This window comes from Mus caroli, unplaced genomic scaffold, assembly GCF_978045245.1.
Source record: "Mus caroli unplaced genomic scaffold, Mus_caroli_1 scaffold_8, whole genome shotgun sequence".
NCBI classification, from domain to species: Eukaryota; Metazoa; Chordata; class Mammalia; order Rodentia; family Muridae; genus Mus; species Mus caroli.
The window spans coordinates 1065492-1081665 of NW_028227263.1; the positions used below are offsets into that span (position 1 = coordinate 1065492).

General features: G+C 50.2%; 1 protein-coding gene across 6 annotated transcripts in view; it reads right to left on the minus strand.

Moving 5' to 3' along the window:
* Window positions 1-16174, minus strand: part of Shank2 (SH3 and multiple ankyrin repeat domains 2) — a 453640-nt gene that overhangs the window by 124038 nt on the left and 313428 nt on the right. For all 6 annotated transcript variants that reach the window (XM_085841131.1, XM_085841128.1, XM_085841127.1 and 3 more), the window contains 2 exons: window positions 10876-10958; window positions 9232-9356 (listed from right to left, as the gene is read on the minus strand). In XM_085841131.1, coding sequence (XP_085697257.1) covers window positions 9232-9356; window positions 10876-10958 — 208 coding nt within the window. The remainder of the gene's footprint in view (window positions 1-9231; window positions 9357-10875; window positions 10959-16174) is intronic.

Here is a 16174-nt window from a genome sequence, read left to right on the forward strand (position 1 = left end):
CCCTATGTTAACCCTACTATGCTCCAGTATCTTTGGGAATTGGGGATTGCATTCTGGTGAGGGTTAAAGAGTTAGCAATGGTGAGGGACATACCAGAACTAGCCAGAATGGTGTTGGAGAGGGATGTATGTCTAGGAAAACCCAAAACCTAAGTTACTGTATTGGGAGCCAGGCATCCAGCAGGCACTGGCTTGCCTAGCACTGCCATGCCCAGGCCTAGTAAGTCCTGTTTAGTCAGGACTTAGTCCTAGTTAGTCAGCTTAGTTCTGGTTACCTGTAATTACCTTTCTCTTTGGCTTTGATCCCAATTCTAGTGCCCAGGACTTATCACAGGGCAGTCATAACAAGTCAGCTTCTGCCCTTGTGATTCTCACAGCTTATGAGAGAGACCACACTCCATGGCAGAGCACATGGGGAAACTCTCCCTTGGGAGATGTACCTGGCCTGGCTATGGCCAAACAACAACCACCATCCATAAAAGTAATAACCCTTTTTTTATAAAACACTAGCCCTGAGTGCCTTGATCATACTGATGGAGGTTCCTATGCCCCCACCCTCTCTCATCTTGCCCCACCCAGGGCAGTCTAGTTGGGAGAGAGTAGTGTATTTGCTAGTTCGTGGTTGATCCTGTGAGACTAAATTGCAGAGGACATTTTCTGACTCCCACAGCCTTACACAGTGGCTTCCACACCTCCATCTCCTCTTCCTTCTCATCTCAGCTCTGCAAGTGTTGATGTGCACACATACTAACTTCCAGGGCTGACGAGCTCTATCAATTAAGAGTCCTACAGGGCATTTGGCCCACACCCTTCCTTCAGTTCATTTACCAACCTAACCACTTGGATCATAAAACTCCGAAGCACAAAAGGGCACCACAGACAGAAACAAATCAATGCTAACAAGATTCCTGCCAGGCACTCTAAGAGACAGGATGCTTGATAGGATGGGTGGAAGGCAAAAAGGTCCCTGTGTTCTCCTTCCAGGGTTAACCAATGGGTCCATCAGAGGACCTTATACCCCAAACTTCCAATCTGCCTCCTTAGGACCTCATCTTTACAGTCTGTGCCAGGTAGAGATAAATTAGGTAAAGATAGATGGGCATAAGACACAACAACCACATGACTCAGGACTTAGCCAGGGCACTGACCAGACACACAAAAAGAGAGACATGCTTTGCAGGCTGCCAAGACTCAAACCTCCCACGAGGTCCCAGGCAGGCAATTTTCTGAGGCTCAGTTTTATTATCTGAAAGATGGTAATGCAAGAGTCCCAGGGCTTGCCACCACCAGATTCACACTTTAAGACCTCTGCTATGTGACAGGTGCTGTGTTGACAGTGTGTATAACCCATAGGGAGAGACACTGTACAAGGGAAAGGGATGTTAAGTCAATCACACGACACCAGAGATGATTCTGACAGTGACAGAATCATGCAGCATGAGCATGAGAGTCAGGGGCAGCCAGATGGTCCTGGAAAGGCCTGTTTGGGAGTTTGGCGCGTGAGCTGAGACCTTAGCAACAAGGCGAAGGCGGGGACAAAGCACAGGAGAGATACCACAGATGCTCTGCCACACCAGATCCTCTATACACCCTCGTGGAAGAGAATTCACTACCAAGCAGATGAACCTTGTCTCAAAGTAATGAGCTTCCATGCCTAGACAGGCCAAGGACACAGGGAGGGGCTATGATAGAAGATACAGGGAAGGAGAGTTGGGGATTTCTGAAATATAGAGCCCATTTCAGCACCATGGACAGAGGAAACGCCACAGTGCAGTTTCTTGCTCTCCTGCACAGTGACCAGCCACACACAGCTGCACCTGCTCAAAAAACCATTCAAGGCCTTAATGCAGCAGCCTCAGCCATTGTCAGCACCATTACATCTGTCTACTGCCCACATTCACCCCGAATGTTACTGACCCTCAAGCTCTCCCTCCTCCACACCGACTGTGGGGACCTTTCTTATCCACTAAAGCCTGGTGGCAATACTATCTTTTCCCCTGCTACATACTTTCTTTTTGTTTCTCCTCTAGACTGTGAGATCCCAAGAAGCTGTAGCTAATTCTTGTTTTTCCTCCAGCCAAGTGCCTCCTGGGTACCCATTTATCAGCTGCAGAAATAAACCAATGAATTGGGTTTTCAGATGTCACTTATCCCCCAACATTTGCTCATCATCCATGATATCAGGGTCTGTGCTGTAAGTTCCACATGTGTCTTTATTTACAGGTAAGATACTGAGAGACTTGACGTGAGTGATGTGCCCATGTTCACACAGCTAAGAGGAGGCAGAGCCCGGACTCAGACCTGGCTTGGCTGAACAACCTGTGCCCTTGACCATGGGTCCTTTCTCTCTCCAACCCACTGCACTGCCATCTGCCAATCCCACAGAGTCTGAGCACAGCAGCCATGGTCCCCTGAAGTGATTCGGGATCTTTTTTTAGCTTGAAATTGAAATCACTGATGCTTCAAATTAGAACCCCACAATGAAAGAGCCAAGTCTTCGGAGCTGCTATGGTGAAGCAGCCTGCATCCACCTTTTCAGCAGAATCTCTTTGCTACTTTGGAGCCAAAAAACCACCTGTTCTTAGTCAGTATGGAAGGTGAGGCTATCAGTTTTCCGGGTCCAGGGATGTTTGAAGAAAAAGAATGTGGCTTTCCAGATGACGAGGGGCTTTCCTAAGAGAAAAGCCACTTTAAACCCTTAAAAGTAAAGAACCCAATGTCAACAGCCTTGGGGATCTCACTCTCATGGCTGTGGTCCTAGAATGGCAAAGATTTCCAATGCTGTGATCCTCTGCAAGCAAACTGCAATGGCTTGGCCAGAAGTAACAGCTCTATGGGAACAGATACACTCCACACTCAAGAGGGGGACTAAGGCAGCCACTGCTCATCTTTGATGCGAACCAAAGCTGACAACCCAAGAACAAACACAACACCATGCTAGGAATTCAGCTCCAGCCCTGCTAGTGTCCACTGGTGCCTGGCTTGTCATACTGAATTGAATGTCCACGGGCACTATTTGAATAAGATATAAAGATTTAGGAGAAGGCAGAGGCTAGAATTCCTACATTGGCCATTGGGGTCACCAGTGAGCATGTGATAGTCTCTGGTGATATCCCAAAAGATGAGACCAAGAGAGTGAGAATGAGATAGAGGAGAGAGAGAGAGAGAGAGAGAGAGAGAGAGAGAGAGAGAGAGAGAAGGAGGTGGAGTATGAACTAAGAGGCACAGCTGTGGTCTAGACCAGAGGGAACCTGGTACTGAGGAAGCCACAGAAAGGCCTTTCCTCAACCCTGGGATTTGTCCCTAGGGGTTAGCATATGCATAGCAAATGGAAACTCCACGATTATGTGAAAACCAGGCCCGTGCCAGGGCAGGACTGTACAGGGTGGTGAATGCTCAGGGAGCAGAGATATAAGTCAAGTTTGTCTGCCAGGGGCTTAGGGGAGGCTTTAACAGGGTCTTGTATTGAACAACACCTAGCCTGACTTGTATTTGTCACTGTACAAGGTACACATCTGAAGGGGGTCACTGCCACCGCAAAATCACTCACCATCATTATAACTTATTATTATTTATTTGACAAATGTTCTCTGTTCTGAGTCAAGCATGTTAATGAGGCAGAAAGACAAGACACCCATCAACAGATACTGACAAGTGCTAGCTTTGTGCCCAGAACTTCTGACCTCCAACCTTCCTTGGAGAGGCTGGGGTAGCACGCAGTTTATCTCAGGTGACTTCATTCTCAGCACCACACGCTACCAATGAGGTGGGGCAAGCCCCCCTCATATGTTTATGAATAATGCTCTCAATAGAATACTCGGACTGACCAGTTTCGGCTGCTTTTCCCACAAGCCCTGCTGAGGTCTGAGGCTTGGGGATGCAGTCTTGGAGGGAGCAGTAGGGTTGGTAGCAATGGTTTAGGCAGATGTGTGTGTGTGACAAGTCCCATCTTTAAGAACCCACCTAAGAAAGCTTTTACAACACACTCAGTCTCTGAGGAGAACCCCGGGACATCCCTCTTAGCGTCCTCGCTTCAATATAAACCGAGATTATAAAAAAACGGTTCCAGGCATCGCTGGTGCAAGTGTTTAATATGAGGAAAAGGTAATTAGCGATCTGCAGTGTGGCTGTTGGAGGATGAAGGATATTGCCGCCTGCTTTAATTGCAAAGAAAAACCTATTTAGGGAAATTAACACAAAAAACGAGATCGGCCACTTCAGGGCTAAGACAACAATCCCAGAAACCACAGGGATTTTTCACAGCCCAGCACCGGGCTGGCTGGTGAGGGAAGGCCCTGGACAATTACTAACACCAGAAAACCCTTTTCTGGATACATGCCACCTTGGCCCAGGAGGCCAGGACAACCATTCCACAACACTGTGCTCCATAACCTTCGAAGGAATGTTCTATTTGTAAAATTAATGAACACACACACACACCACTGCAGAAAAGCTGAGAATCAGAAAAGTCTGAAGCAAGTGGAAGGTGCTCTTTCACCCCCCCCCCCGGGGTGGGGGTAGGGCAGGGATTTCCTCCCTGCCTGTAGATGGGCTGATGCAGATAATTTTGATTCTACCTTGCTCACTAAATAGAAGTGCATTATACCCCATGGGCATGGAGGACTCCTTGTAGGGCTTTGTGAAAGGCTTCTGTGTGGAGCCAGAGCAGATGTTGGCTGTCTCTCCTTCCCATTCTCTTATTATTTTATTTGCGTGCCGTGAATGCTGCTTGCTTTTGATGCAGCTCCCTAAGGATGGAATCTTAGATGTGAAATTACCCACTCGGCTCTCTGCTTCCCGTAACATGCTGCCATGTTGACCTCCCCAGAATTCCTGGTACTCTGTGTTTTGCTCTAACAGCACAAATATGTCGTCACCAGCAACAGGTACGATGGTTCTGGAAAATGGTTGCTAATTTAAAAAGAAAAAACAAAACAAAACAAAAACCTAGCACATGCCCTTTGCCTTAATTCCTGCATTACCCACAGGTTGGGGAAGGGTGTGGGTCTTAGCTCTAGGAAGTGGAGGGCATCCAGTTAGGCAGTCTGGTCAGAGCTGAGCGTCTAACACAATCAAGTGTGTGACCTTGTGGGAAGTCACTGAAGGTCTCCATGCCTATTCTAAAATAAAATAATGACATTAGAGGTCATTTTTTAAGTTCTGTGCAAATCAGAGGAAGAAATGACTGTGACTGGTGTACCTTAATGACAGTCAGGAAGGACACGGGCCTTCGGTGGCACTTGCATCAGATGCTGTTTGCTTACTGTGCATTTCCTGGTGAGTTGGCTTAAGGGCTACTAATAACATATGGGGTATTTCAATTCTGGCCAGTGAGGCCTGGGATCCTCTTGTCTCAACTTCCCAGTGCTGGGATAGATGCATGCCTCTGCACCCCACTTTTTACATAGGTACTGGGATCTGACCTCAGGTCCACAAGTTTGTGCAGCACTCTCCAGAGAGACCCATCTCCCTGGCCTCATACCTCAGTTTTGTGAAAGCACTGTGCCCAAACTCCCACTGTGGTTCTGGCCTAGCAGGCAGGGCCTGGGACCAGGCCTTGCATCTTTAATAGGCATTTTTGGTGACGGCAATGCCAGTCTCAGAGGATGAGCCTACGAGCTTACAGGACATCACGGTGACAGCCAGCTCTCCTCCTCCTTTTCCTGTGCCAGTCATGCACATCTTTCTATGGCTTTCTTGGCTATTGGAATTCCCAGCCTCTCACCCAAGCTGCACAGAGAGCGCATTTTCCCAGCCACTCCATGTCCTCTGAAGACCTTTCTAGATATTGTTACAGGGCCAGTTGTCAAGTCTCTTAATGAGGAAAACATAGAGACACAGTCACCAGTGTTCGAGCTTGGGGCTCTGTTTCTACAAACTCTAGCATCATGGACAGAAAATGCTTTAAAGCAGAAACAAAAACAACCCACTGCCCATACTAAGCACGCCCAGATGTTTCCCCTTGTCACAATTCCCTAAGCGATTTAGTCTAACAACCATGGACAAAGCCTTTACTATATAGTGTAAGCATGGAGCGCTGCTCTCAAGTCTCAAAGGAGCTAAATGGGTTCTCCATCAGCACTGGGCCACTTTCTACAAGAAGCAAGAATATCTTTCAACCTTGGTACATCGGGGTCATGTAGCCACACTACTCTGACCAGTGTGTGGACATCAGAGTGACTGCAGTCAAATGTCCTCAAACATGGGGTGCACACACACACCCTCACTCAGAGCTGAGTTCTCATGCTGACCCCCCCCGGGGGGAGCTTTTTTTCCCCATCCCTGACTTCAAGATAGCTTATCAAAGGGGCTGGCAAGAAGGCTCAATCGATAAGAACAGCTGTCACCAAACCTCAGAACCTGAGTTTGATTACTGGACCCTACTTGGTGAGCACTGTGGTGTGCATGTCTATACGCACACATGTATGCACACATACACATACATGTGCGCATTTGCGCATACAAAGACGAAGTAAGTAGTGAAAGACTTAAAAGGTTGACAGCGCTTTACTCAAATCTTAAGAGTGTTTTAGGAGTGAAGTGTAGTCACTAAGGAAGGAAAAAAACAACAGAGAAAAACAGCTCTCCTTAACACTTTATCAGGAGAGAAAGAAACTCTAGATGGTAGACTAGAGAAAATCCCGTACAACAGGAAGCTCTTCATTATGGGCTCCAGCGCCAGGCATGATGACAATGTCAGGGCAATCTGACCGAGTTAAAGAAAGAGGGATGGAGCTTTGTGGATACTTGAGATGTTAAAAGTCAACCCCCACTTCTAAAGTGGCCCCTTGGTCCCGAGGTTCAAACCACAGCATGCAATTTTAGAAAGCAAATACAAAGTCTGATATACTTTGCAGGGTTTTTGTTTTTCAGGCAGCAGAGAAAAGGGTTGCCAAGGGGCACGGGGATGAGGACCACACGCTGGCACTTGAGGTAGCTTTGTCCATGGGTACCCATGCTTCGTGGAGTGCTGTAGGGGACAGCTTCACCCCACACATATTCATAAGGGAACACATAAAGTTTTTTAAAAACAATCCCTTCAAGGTGGAAAACCGTTCACTGAAAATACAGAGCAGTTGTCCCCTGGGAAGCACACGCCGATGTAAGGGCTTATAAATGATTTTAATATCCTGATGGCAAAAGCCAGCAGCCAAGAAACAACTTATGAGAGGTACGGACTTAAATCTAAGCACCTAACATAGAGAAATCTTGAGTTTCACCTCAGGCAGCCTGGGAAGGAGAAGACAGGAGCCTGTTTGCCACCTCCAGGGGTCTGCATCCCACAGTCCCATCATCAGTATATGAATGTGACAATCGGCTTTGTGAGACGATGGCTCTGATGTGCTAAGTTTTCCATAGCCCATGCACAAAATTGCAGAACAACATACAACCCTAACAGACCTTGGGAACCAAGTCAGACAAGCCTAGAATCCTGGAACTCAGAGGCCACTGGAACAAAATGCCTGTTCCCCAAAGGCAGCTTAGCATATCAGAGGTTTTTAAAAAAAAAAGTCAAAGGAAGTGCTACAAGGACAGAAAATTGTGGGGTGGTATGCAGGACATCCCCAGGAAAAGTGTCACCCCAAGGCATTTCCACTTCAGAGGACCAGGCTTGTTTTATTGACTAGTTTATCATGGAAACAGTCAAGTGAGCTGAACATCAGGGGGTGTGCATCCATCTGCAGCCCTCATTTATTATTGAAGCCCATCTCACACTCCTGGAGCCCCCTTCTCTGCCATCACACGGCCACCCACACACCACTCATAGCCCCAGTCCCAGGCCACGCCCCCTCTGTCTCTAGTGTCTCTCATACACAGGAAGAGGGTTTGCGTCACAACCGCATCCTACAGAAGATGATTCAACCCTGTCTGCAGTTCCAGGAGGTTACAAACCCCATGAACTCAAGGAGTTGCAGCCGGCTCCGGCTTCTCCATTCTGGAAGAGATTCCAACTGCTCTGACCCACAGAAACCTGAATTAGCTCGTGCCTCCCTCAGACCAGGCTCTGGGCTGTCAAGAGTAGTTTAAAGCATCTTTCAGCAATGGCAAGAGAGCCACATGTGACTCCTTTTTACCTGCCTCTTTCCCTAACAGATGTGTTCTCTTCTCCCTCTATTCCTGTCACCCTTACTAGTGTGAACGGACTCCAGAGAGATACAAAACCATGATGGGCAGACAGAAACTATCGTGGGCAGGTGACGTATAACACGGAGCAAAGGCTTCATGTGCCATCTTACTGGGACAGGCTAGGGTATCCTCTCTTATTGAATAGATGTGCATTGAGGTCACCCAATTGGCTGGGTGAGATACACCTGTTTACTATCTCCACCTGTGTGTGTTTTCTGACAAACTTGAGGCAAGACTCTGAGTGAACACTGGGAGACAAAAACCTACTGACCAGGCCCGTTTGGGTCATTCAGATCATAAAAGAGGCCATTTTTCCAACCTAGTGCATATTCGTTCATTCACACTGCTTCCAAAGAGTAGCAAGCTGTCTCGTATAGTGAGATCCAAAGTAACACCTAAACCTGCAAAGAGGCAGGATGCCCTGAAGCACCAGGATGCAACAACTTCCTCACTGGCACCAACATACAACCCGCAAGTGACGTTCACAGACACCAACACTTGCACACAAGAAGACTCTTCAAATGACCAAACATTATCCTGCTTTTGGGTTTGAATGAAAATTAGCTTTGAAAGCTTCTGCACACTGCAGTCTCTTCTCTGGGCCTACTCCAGCCCCTCTCCAGCCCCACCCCAGCCCCATGCTTTGTGGTCCTTAAAGACCAACAACCATGCAATGAACATAGACCAAACAACTCATAGCCACCCACAACACACGTCATGCTAGCCCACACCACACAAAGGCTTGGTGACTTGTCCTTAGGACACAACAGGAGTGGGCAAGGACTCCCCTCCTATTATTAGAGTCAGAGCTGAGCCACCCACAGATCTCATGTGGCTCCAGCATCATGACAATGTCTCCATCTTCCTCTTGAAGACCAGTGGCCAAGTTCCATGTATGCCTTCTCCTCCCAAAGAGCTACGAAACCACTCGAACATCAGGGACAGAGGAAAAGCATCCTCCATGGGTAGGGTACGCTCGAGAGAATACAAGCCATGTGGCCTAAGTCATCCACCATCTGGATGGCTGTACTCAAAACCACAATCCTCTCTCAAGTGAGAGTCGGCGCTCTCCCCAAGCAGTGTGATACAAACACCTGTGCCCTACCTCAATCAAGAAGTCCCCGGTCCTTAGTCCGGCTTGCCATGCCACCCCACCTTCATCCACGGACTCCAGGTACTGCAGGGCTGGAAATGCTGGCGTGGGTGTGAATTCCTCAATGGGGGTATCAGCTAGGAAGACAAAGAAATACTGTGTTTGAGTCTGGGGGATGTTTTCCAAGTTGGTTATCCCACCTGCCCATGGGACTCTGGGAGGAAGAGGGTCACAGCATTCCCTATTGGGAGGCAGTGGTCCTGGCTGGCTTGTCCCAGAGAGGGGCTCCTTACTCACATGCACACTGGTATTAATATAAGCTATGGAGCCAGGTGCATGCCAGTGTCCCCTCACGCCTCCTGGCCGCTCTGCCGAAACCATAGAATAAAGTGGTCTGCGGAACATGTCTACATGTCTGTCATTTTCTTTAAAAGTATCAATGACTAAACATTTTCAGTTCTAAAAATGGAAAAGTTCCTTCCCCAACCACACAGGGCTAGGGAAAGACCATACTGAAACCGCCTGCCAGTTTCACAGCTATACAGACTTGCAACCCAGGGGATTCAACTTGGAACAGGGACAGAGAACAATGTTGACCCAGTGGGTGGCTGCTGATTTGGAATCTGCTCTGAACTCTCTCCAGGGGGGAACCTGGCTTTCTATGACCATCACATGACCAACATGCCTCTCAGTGGAGCAAGGCTGGGCTTTTGGGACCTATGGGGCTGCTGAAGGACTCTCTTGGTCCTCCTGAGAGGCTGGGGGTGGGGGGGTGGGTGGGTGGGAAGGTGTGATGCCCAGGTTGGGGGAGGGGAAGGCACATCACACAGGCATGGACCTGTACCCTGGGGGTGGAGAAGACTCTGCTCTTCTCTTTTTGGATGGATTGCCGTGGGCGGTCAGAGCCCATGGCAGGTGGGCAAGCTAGCCAGGGAAGGATGCCTCCTGCACAGGTAACTGCCACATGGCTGACCTCCACCTGCCTCAGGCAGACGCCTCTTCTAGAGCAAGCTGATGCCATTTTGCTGTAGTTTGGAAGGGAAGCCCCACACTAGGGGCCAGCGTGGGGCACTGCTTTGAGATGTGTCCCAGAGCCTCCCACTCCCAGGCCACAGGGTGTGGGGTGCTGCCAGCTTAGTTGACGGTAGAGGGGACCTTCTTTTCTCCTTGCCTTTGCAAAGTCACCTTAGAGGTGAGTTGGCAGACACCTGCCACCCTTAGAGCTGAAACCCATCCCCAGCACAGGCCAGCTTCCGGGTGCCTCAAACTTGGGCTGGGCCATTCTGGGTATCAGATACCAGGAGCTTTGAGAGTCAGCACTCTGTGACTAAACTGAAGCCCCAGCTGCAGGGTCTCCCCAGGATTGGGAGAAAGAGGTGGGGGGGGAGGGAGGGAGAGAGAGCAGCTCATTTGGAGCAGTACTGTAGATGGAAAATTAAAAACATGCCTGCAGGAAGCCTAGATGTTTTCTGAGGAAGGCAGAATGTTAAAGAGCATCGTTGTCTAGCAACCAAGTGCCCCCAGGAAAATGCTTGTTTCATGCTTATTTCCAAGCTGGGGAAGGTTCTTCATACAAGCCTGTGTACACCACACACACACACACACACACACACACACACACACACACACAGTGGAAAGGGATCCCAGAACACTCACCTTTTGCCCCTCGGAGCACAAATCCAAAGCCCTCGTTGTCCTTCTTTTGCAGGACCACCGTCTTGTCCTCAATAATGCAGTCACTGTAGAGAGAATTCCGGGGATAGCGACCATTATTGTAACCGGTCATCATCACGGTGGCTGCTCCACCGCCGGGGACGCTCATCATCACAGCCAATTAATCACCCAGCTCAGATCCAGGCAGCATGGAGGAGCCTGGGCAGCAGCTCGGTGCAGGAGGAGCTGGGGGTGGGGGGGTAGCAGGATGGGCGAGCGGGGCACAGTGGGATGTGGAGGGGGGCGGCGGGCGCGGGAGCCAGCCAGGGGAAGGAGTCATGGATGCTGAAGGGGCTGCCCAGGCCGCTGGGGGAGCAGGGGGCCCAGCTCAAGGGACCCGGGGGCCGGCCAGGACACCGCCGCCCAGAGCAAAGAAAGTAAGTGGCCCGGGTGGTGGCGGCGGCGGCAGAGGCAGCAGCGTGGTGAAGGAGGTCCCCAGGCCTGTCTCGGCCAGACGCATCTTCCAGGGAAGCAGAAGAAATCAGCCGGAGGAATAACCAAGACAGCTGCTTTGCTATTTCTTGAAGGGGCTTAAAGAGGAGATCGGGTTCTCTCCGTTTGTTCTGTGCATGAGCCAGCAGCAGGCACTGGGGATGCAGAGACCTGTGCTTTGCAGCCAGCGCCCCCTCCCTCCCTCTCCCCCGTCCTAGGGAATGTAGTGTGCAGCAGGAGCCCCCACAGTCATCTGATGAGCCCACAGTGCGACCGGCGCGGCTGCCTGGGCGTCATCCCGCGCAGAGCAGAGGAGCCGCAGGCTGGGCTGGTGGCCGGCGGGAGGGGGAGCCGCCAGCTCTGTGTCTCTCCTCGCCATGGAGGCCAACGCTGAGGGGTGAGGGAGTGAGGGGCTCAGGCCATTTCAGTCCTACCAGAGCCAAGGAGGGCAGCGGCTCCCTCCTGAGGAAGATGCCTTGCTGAGGACAGCGAGGGCAGCAGTATCCCTACTGCAAGGAAGACCAAGAACCACAGGTCTCACCTCTTTGTATAGCATTTCCATTTTTAAAGGAAACAGACTAAAAAGCCCCAACTTTGCTGTTCCGGCCAAAGCTTCCTGTCACCAACATTAACAGAACTCTGACTGTCCACCTAGAGGTGCGCGCAGGGGACACAGGACGAAAAGATGCTGCCTAATAAATTGAGAGCCACCAAACTCTGGCCCTTGTCGGCCTTTTTTTGGTGGCTGCTCTGGGGCAGGAGACAGTGCTGTCTGTATCCCAGATTCAGCCATTGCCCCCGCCCCCCGGAAGTAAGTCAGAAGGCAGGAAGTCTGGGGGTTGAGGGCTGGAGAAGGAGGGAGAGGGCTTTCTTCTGTAGAGTCCCAGTAGGAGGACACAGGACATGGTGGGCAGAAATCACAACAGGAGTAGCTGAGCCCCAGACAATGAAGAAGAGGGCTGTGGATAAAACATGGGTTGGGAGTGAAGAACAGTGACCGCTCTGAGTCCCAGAGTGGTGCCAGTCAGTTCTCTAGGGCTTGGGGTCTACAGGAGGCACAGGACCTAGGTAGGGTCTGGCCTGCAGATAGCAGTCAACTAGAACAGGGCACCCTGGACCTGTTGGAGCAGGAAAGCCCCTTCTAACCAGTCTAGCAGGCCTGGCCAACCTTTTGTCACTGTGACATTATGTTGACATTCTCAATTACAAAGTTCACACAATGAAGTTACAAGAAAAAAATATGGCAAAACAATCTTACAATGTTTGAGTAAGTATAAAATTTTGGGTTGGCCCTATTCAAAGCTGCCTTGGGGTGCATGTGGCCAGTGGTCTGCTGGTTAGACACACCTGGTAACAGGTGAGGACAGAGTGGTGGCTTTTCAAGGTTCCCAATGGGCAAGCAAGACTGATAGTGTCTTGCTTGAGTTCACAGAAGTCACTCAACAGTTACCCATCACCTGGTTATACTAATAATGCCCCAAGGAGAATCTGTGTTCTGGGAATTTGCTATGCGGGGAGTTAACAGAGGCTGGGCAGTGTCATACTCTGCAAGCACAGTGGTCTAGGCAGGATGACTAGTCACAGAAGTCTGAGAAAGTGGCTGAGAAGCTCACCTAAAACCTTGCTCTGTCTGCTGACATATCCTGCCAGCCCCCTGGATCCTGCTGTGTGAGACCCTTTCTACTCAGTTCTCAAAGCCCCCTGTGCCAGCAGGTCCCACAGGGGTGATGAGAGCCTCTGGGTGAGTCATTGGGCTGGCCTGTAGGAAGTGACAGACTCTTTGGTCCGCTGCACCCCATATTGACAGGCTGTGAGGACAGCTCACAGTTACTTGGGTCTGCTGTGGTTGGATGCCATTATACCCATGATAGTGTGGTTTAGTGACAAGGCCTCAGGGAACCCCTTTTAAGTGTGGTCAGTAACTGGAGAGGCTCTGGCTAGCAGCCAGGACCTGCCATCACATTAATGGTTGGAAGGAGAGCTGGAGTAGGACGGGACTTGTTGCTGTGGATTCGGGCACTTTACAAGACACTGGGTGAAGCAAGCTTATGCCAGACCCTTTGATCTTTGAACTTTCGTGCCTACCCTAGGTATCTGGAATATAGACTCAGGTCCCTTATTGGATACTCTTTTCCTTTCTCCTCCAACTTTCACATAGGAAGCTACCTGTCTCAGCCCCAGTGCTCCCTCAGTGGTTAAACAGTAGAAATCCTGTGGCTTCTTTATGTCCCTTCTTAGCCACAAGGGTTTCTCTGAGACCCTGGTGCTCAGCCCAGCCCAGCCCAGCACCCCATTCTCTCTGTGTGCTTTAGTGGCTGAGGGATGGTGCCCCAACATGAGAGTCTAATGTCTGCATGATCCCCTGGACACAGGTGAGCAACAGCTCCCACTTTGGCCTCAGCTCAGGGAAGAAGCCACAGAGGCCTTCTGGAATGTATTCCATCATTCAGCAGAACCTGACTGATGAACCAGACACTTCCTCATACCAGTCACAGGAACCTCCTCAGGTCAGCTATGCTAACTGGACACTGGCTGCCTCCTTCTGACTGCTTGTAAGGGACAGGGGTGTCACTGAGCAGGGGTTCAAAGTGAAGTGTGATGCTGAGCCCAAGGTCACCCTGACTTCTTAAGCCTCAGATCTTGCTCTATACACTGAGAATCACAACTGCAGGCATGATCATGGGGTGAAGCATGGAAGGGGGGAACAGAAGGACCCTGTACTCTCAGGACAACCCCTAGTGGGCAGTCAACTCTAACACACAGGGATTATTTTCAGTTAAAGAGCTACTATTAGAGGCAATGACTGTATTACTCACCTCTTCCACAGCCCCACGCCCGAGCCTTCTCCCAGATCCTGATCTTCCAAGACCTTCCTAACAGCTTTCTGCTGTGACAGCCCTGTATGTGTAGACAGGCATCCTCTCCCCAAACCCCTTCCATTCCTAGAAGATGGTTTCCAGTTCTTCTTCTCCATGATGTTTTTCAGGGGCCAAGCCCCACCATGTGCCCGCTACCCTTAACCACCAACAGGCCTTGGGCCTAAACCCTAAATTCAGACATTCACCAGCCTGAAATGAGTGAGTAAAGACTTAGGCATGGAAACTGAGTTTCCACTGACAAGACATATCACTGTGGGCAGACCCAGTGCCAGAAACATGGCCCTCAAGCTTCCGTGCACACTCTTTGTGCTTTACCCAGAAGCAAATGCCCCCTTCTCCTCAAGGGGCTTGATCTCCTGAGAGACAGTGAGTTGTTGTTACAGATCACCCTGAATGCCCTGGGGCTGGCAGAACCTGAGGCAGGGGTGCAACACATGGCAGAGGGGAGGTGGGTTGGAGATGCTGCAGACAACTGCAGAGGGGAGGTCTCTCCTGGACTCTCTCTCAGTAGCCTCTTCCTCCTGTTGACCTGACCCTGGGTGTGGACAGTTCAGCCTTACTGGCTGCCCTGGCACTTCACCATAAGTAGACCTAACACTGCCTAAGGCCCTGGTAGCCTCTGCCTGGCTTCCCAGCAGATATACCCTGATTCCACCCGAAGGCCATTGTTTACATTTCACTGGGACACATCTGAAGCTCCCATACTCCGCACACTGCTGCTGGGCGACCCCATTCAGGCTTCTTCTGGAGACCTGTTTCCTCGCCTATAACTGACCGTGCACATAAAACATTCAGTGTGGGTATCCTGGAAGCAAAACCCCCAATATTCCCTGTTCTAAAAAAAAACCTCCCAGTGTTCATTGACTGCACACAAATACAAGCCAGCACATGTTCCTCGGATGTGTTTCCTGCACAGGGAACACAGGGAAGAAGAGTTCCCAGCACACTTCAAGTGGATCCTCCTATGACAATATCTACCTGCAGGAGATGTGTGTGTGTGTGTAGGAGGGGGGATACAGATATGCTAAGTACAGCTGTGTAAGTCATGCACAGTACAAGTCAGAGAAGTACAAGTCCCATACTTTGTATCTGTGATCATGCATTCATTATGGCCGTGTGGAATGATGACAGAGCCTTGAGGAGGGGCCAGGTCCCTTTTGTAGTTCATATAAAGGTAGGGCCTGGACCATTGGTTGCCATGCAGAATGGAAGAGCTGTTTCTACAGGAAGCACGTTGACTTCTGGGAACCACATGCAGAAGGCAGCCATGTTTGTTCCCATCCCCCAATCTATCTTGTGTTAACTGATCAAGTACATGTGGAGTATTGTGGGGACTTGAAGTCTGCCACAGAGTGGGCCCTAGGACCTTACCCCTGTGACTTGCCTTCTGGCGTCTACCTTGTAGGATTCCAAGCAGCCAACCACAGTGGCATTTGCTTATCTTTTACTTTTTGAAGATAAGGTTTCACTGTGTACCCTAGGCTGGCCTTGAACTCTTGGCCTTGAACCCTCTCCCAGCTTCTGCTTTCAGGCTCCTAAATTGCTGGAATTACATATGTAAGCCATCACACCCAGTGTAGCACTTTTCCTGTTGCTGTGACAAAAACACCTGACAGAAGCAACTTAAGGGAGGAAGGGTTCCCTTGGCTCACAGTTTAAGGGCACGGTCCATCATGCTGGGGAAAGCATGGTGGCAGGAACACAAGGCCACTTACATCGCACTCACAGCCAGAAGGCAGAGAGAGGTGAACGCTGGTGCTCGGCTCACTTTCTCTTTATTCAGTCTGGGACCCAGCGGGGTTGACACACAAGTGGCTGGAATTCCTACATAGTCCTACCATGAAAGTCAGCTCCTCTTCCTTGCACAACTCTCCCTGGTATCAGCACAAGTAGCCCAGTCTTGCTCCCTGGAGGCTATGACTGTTGTCTTG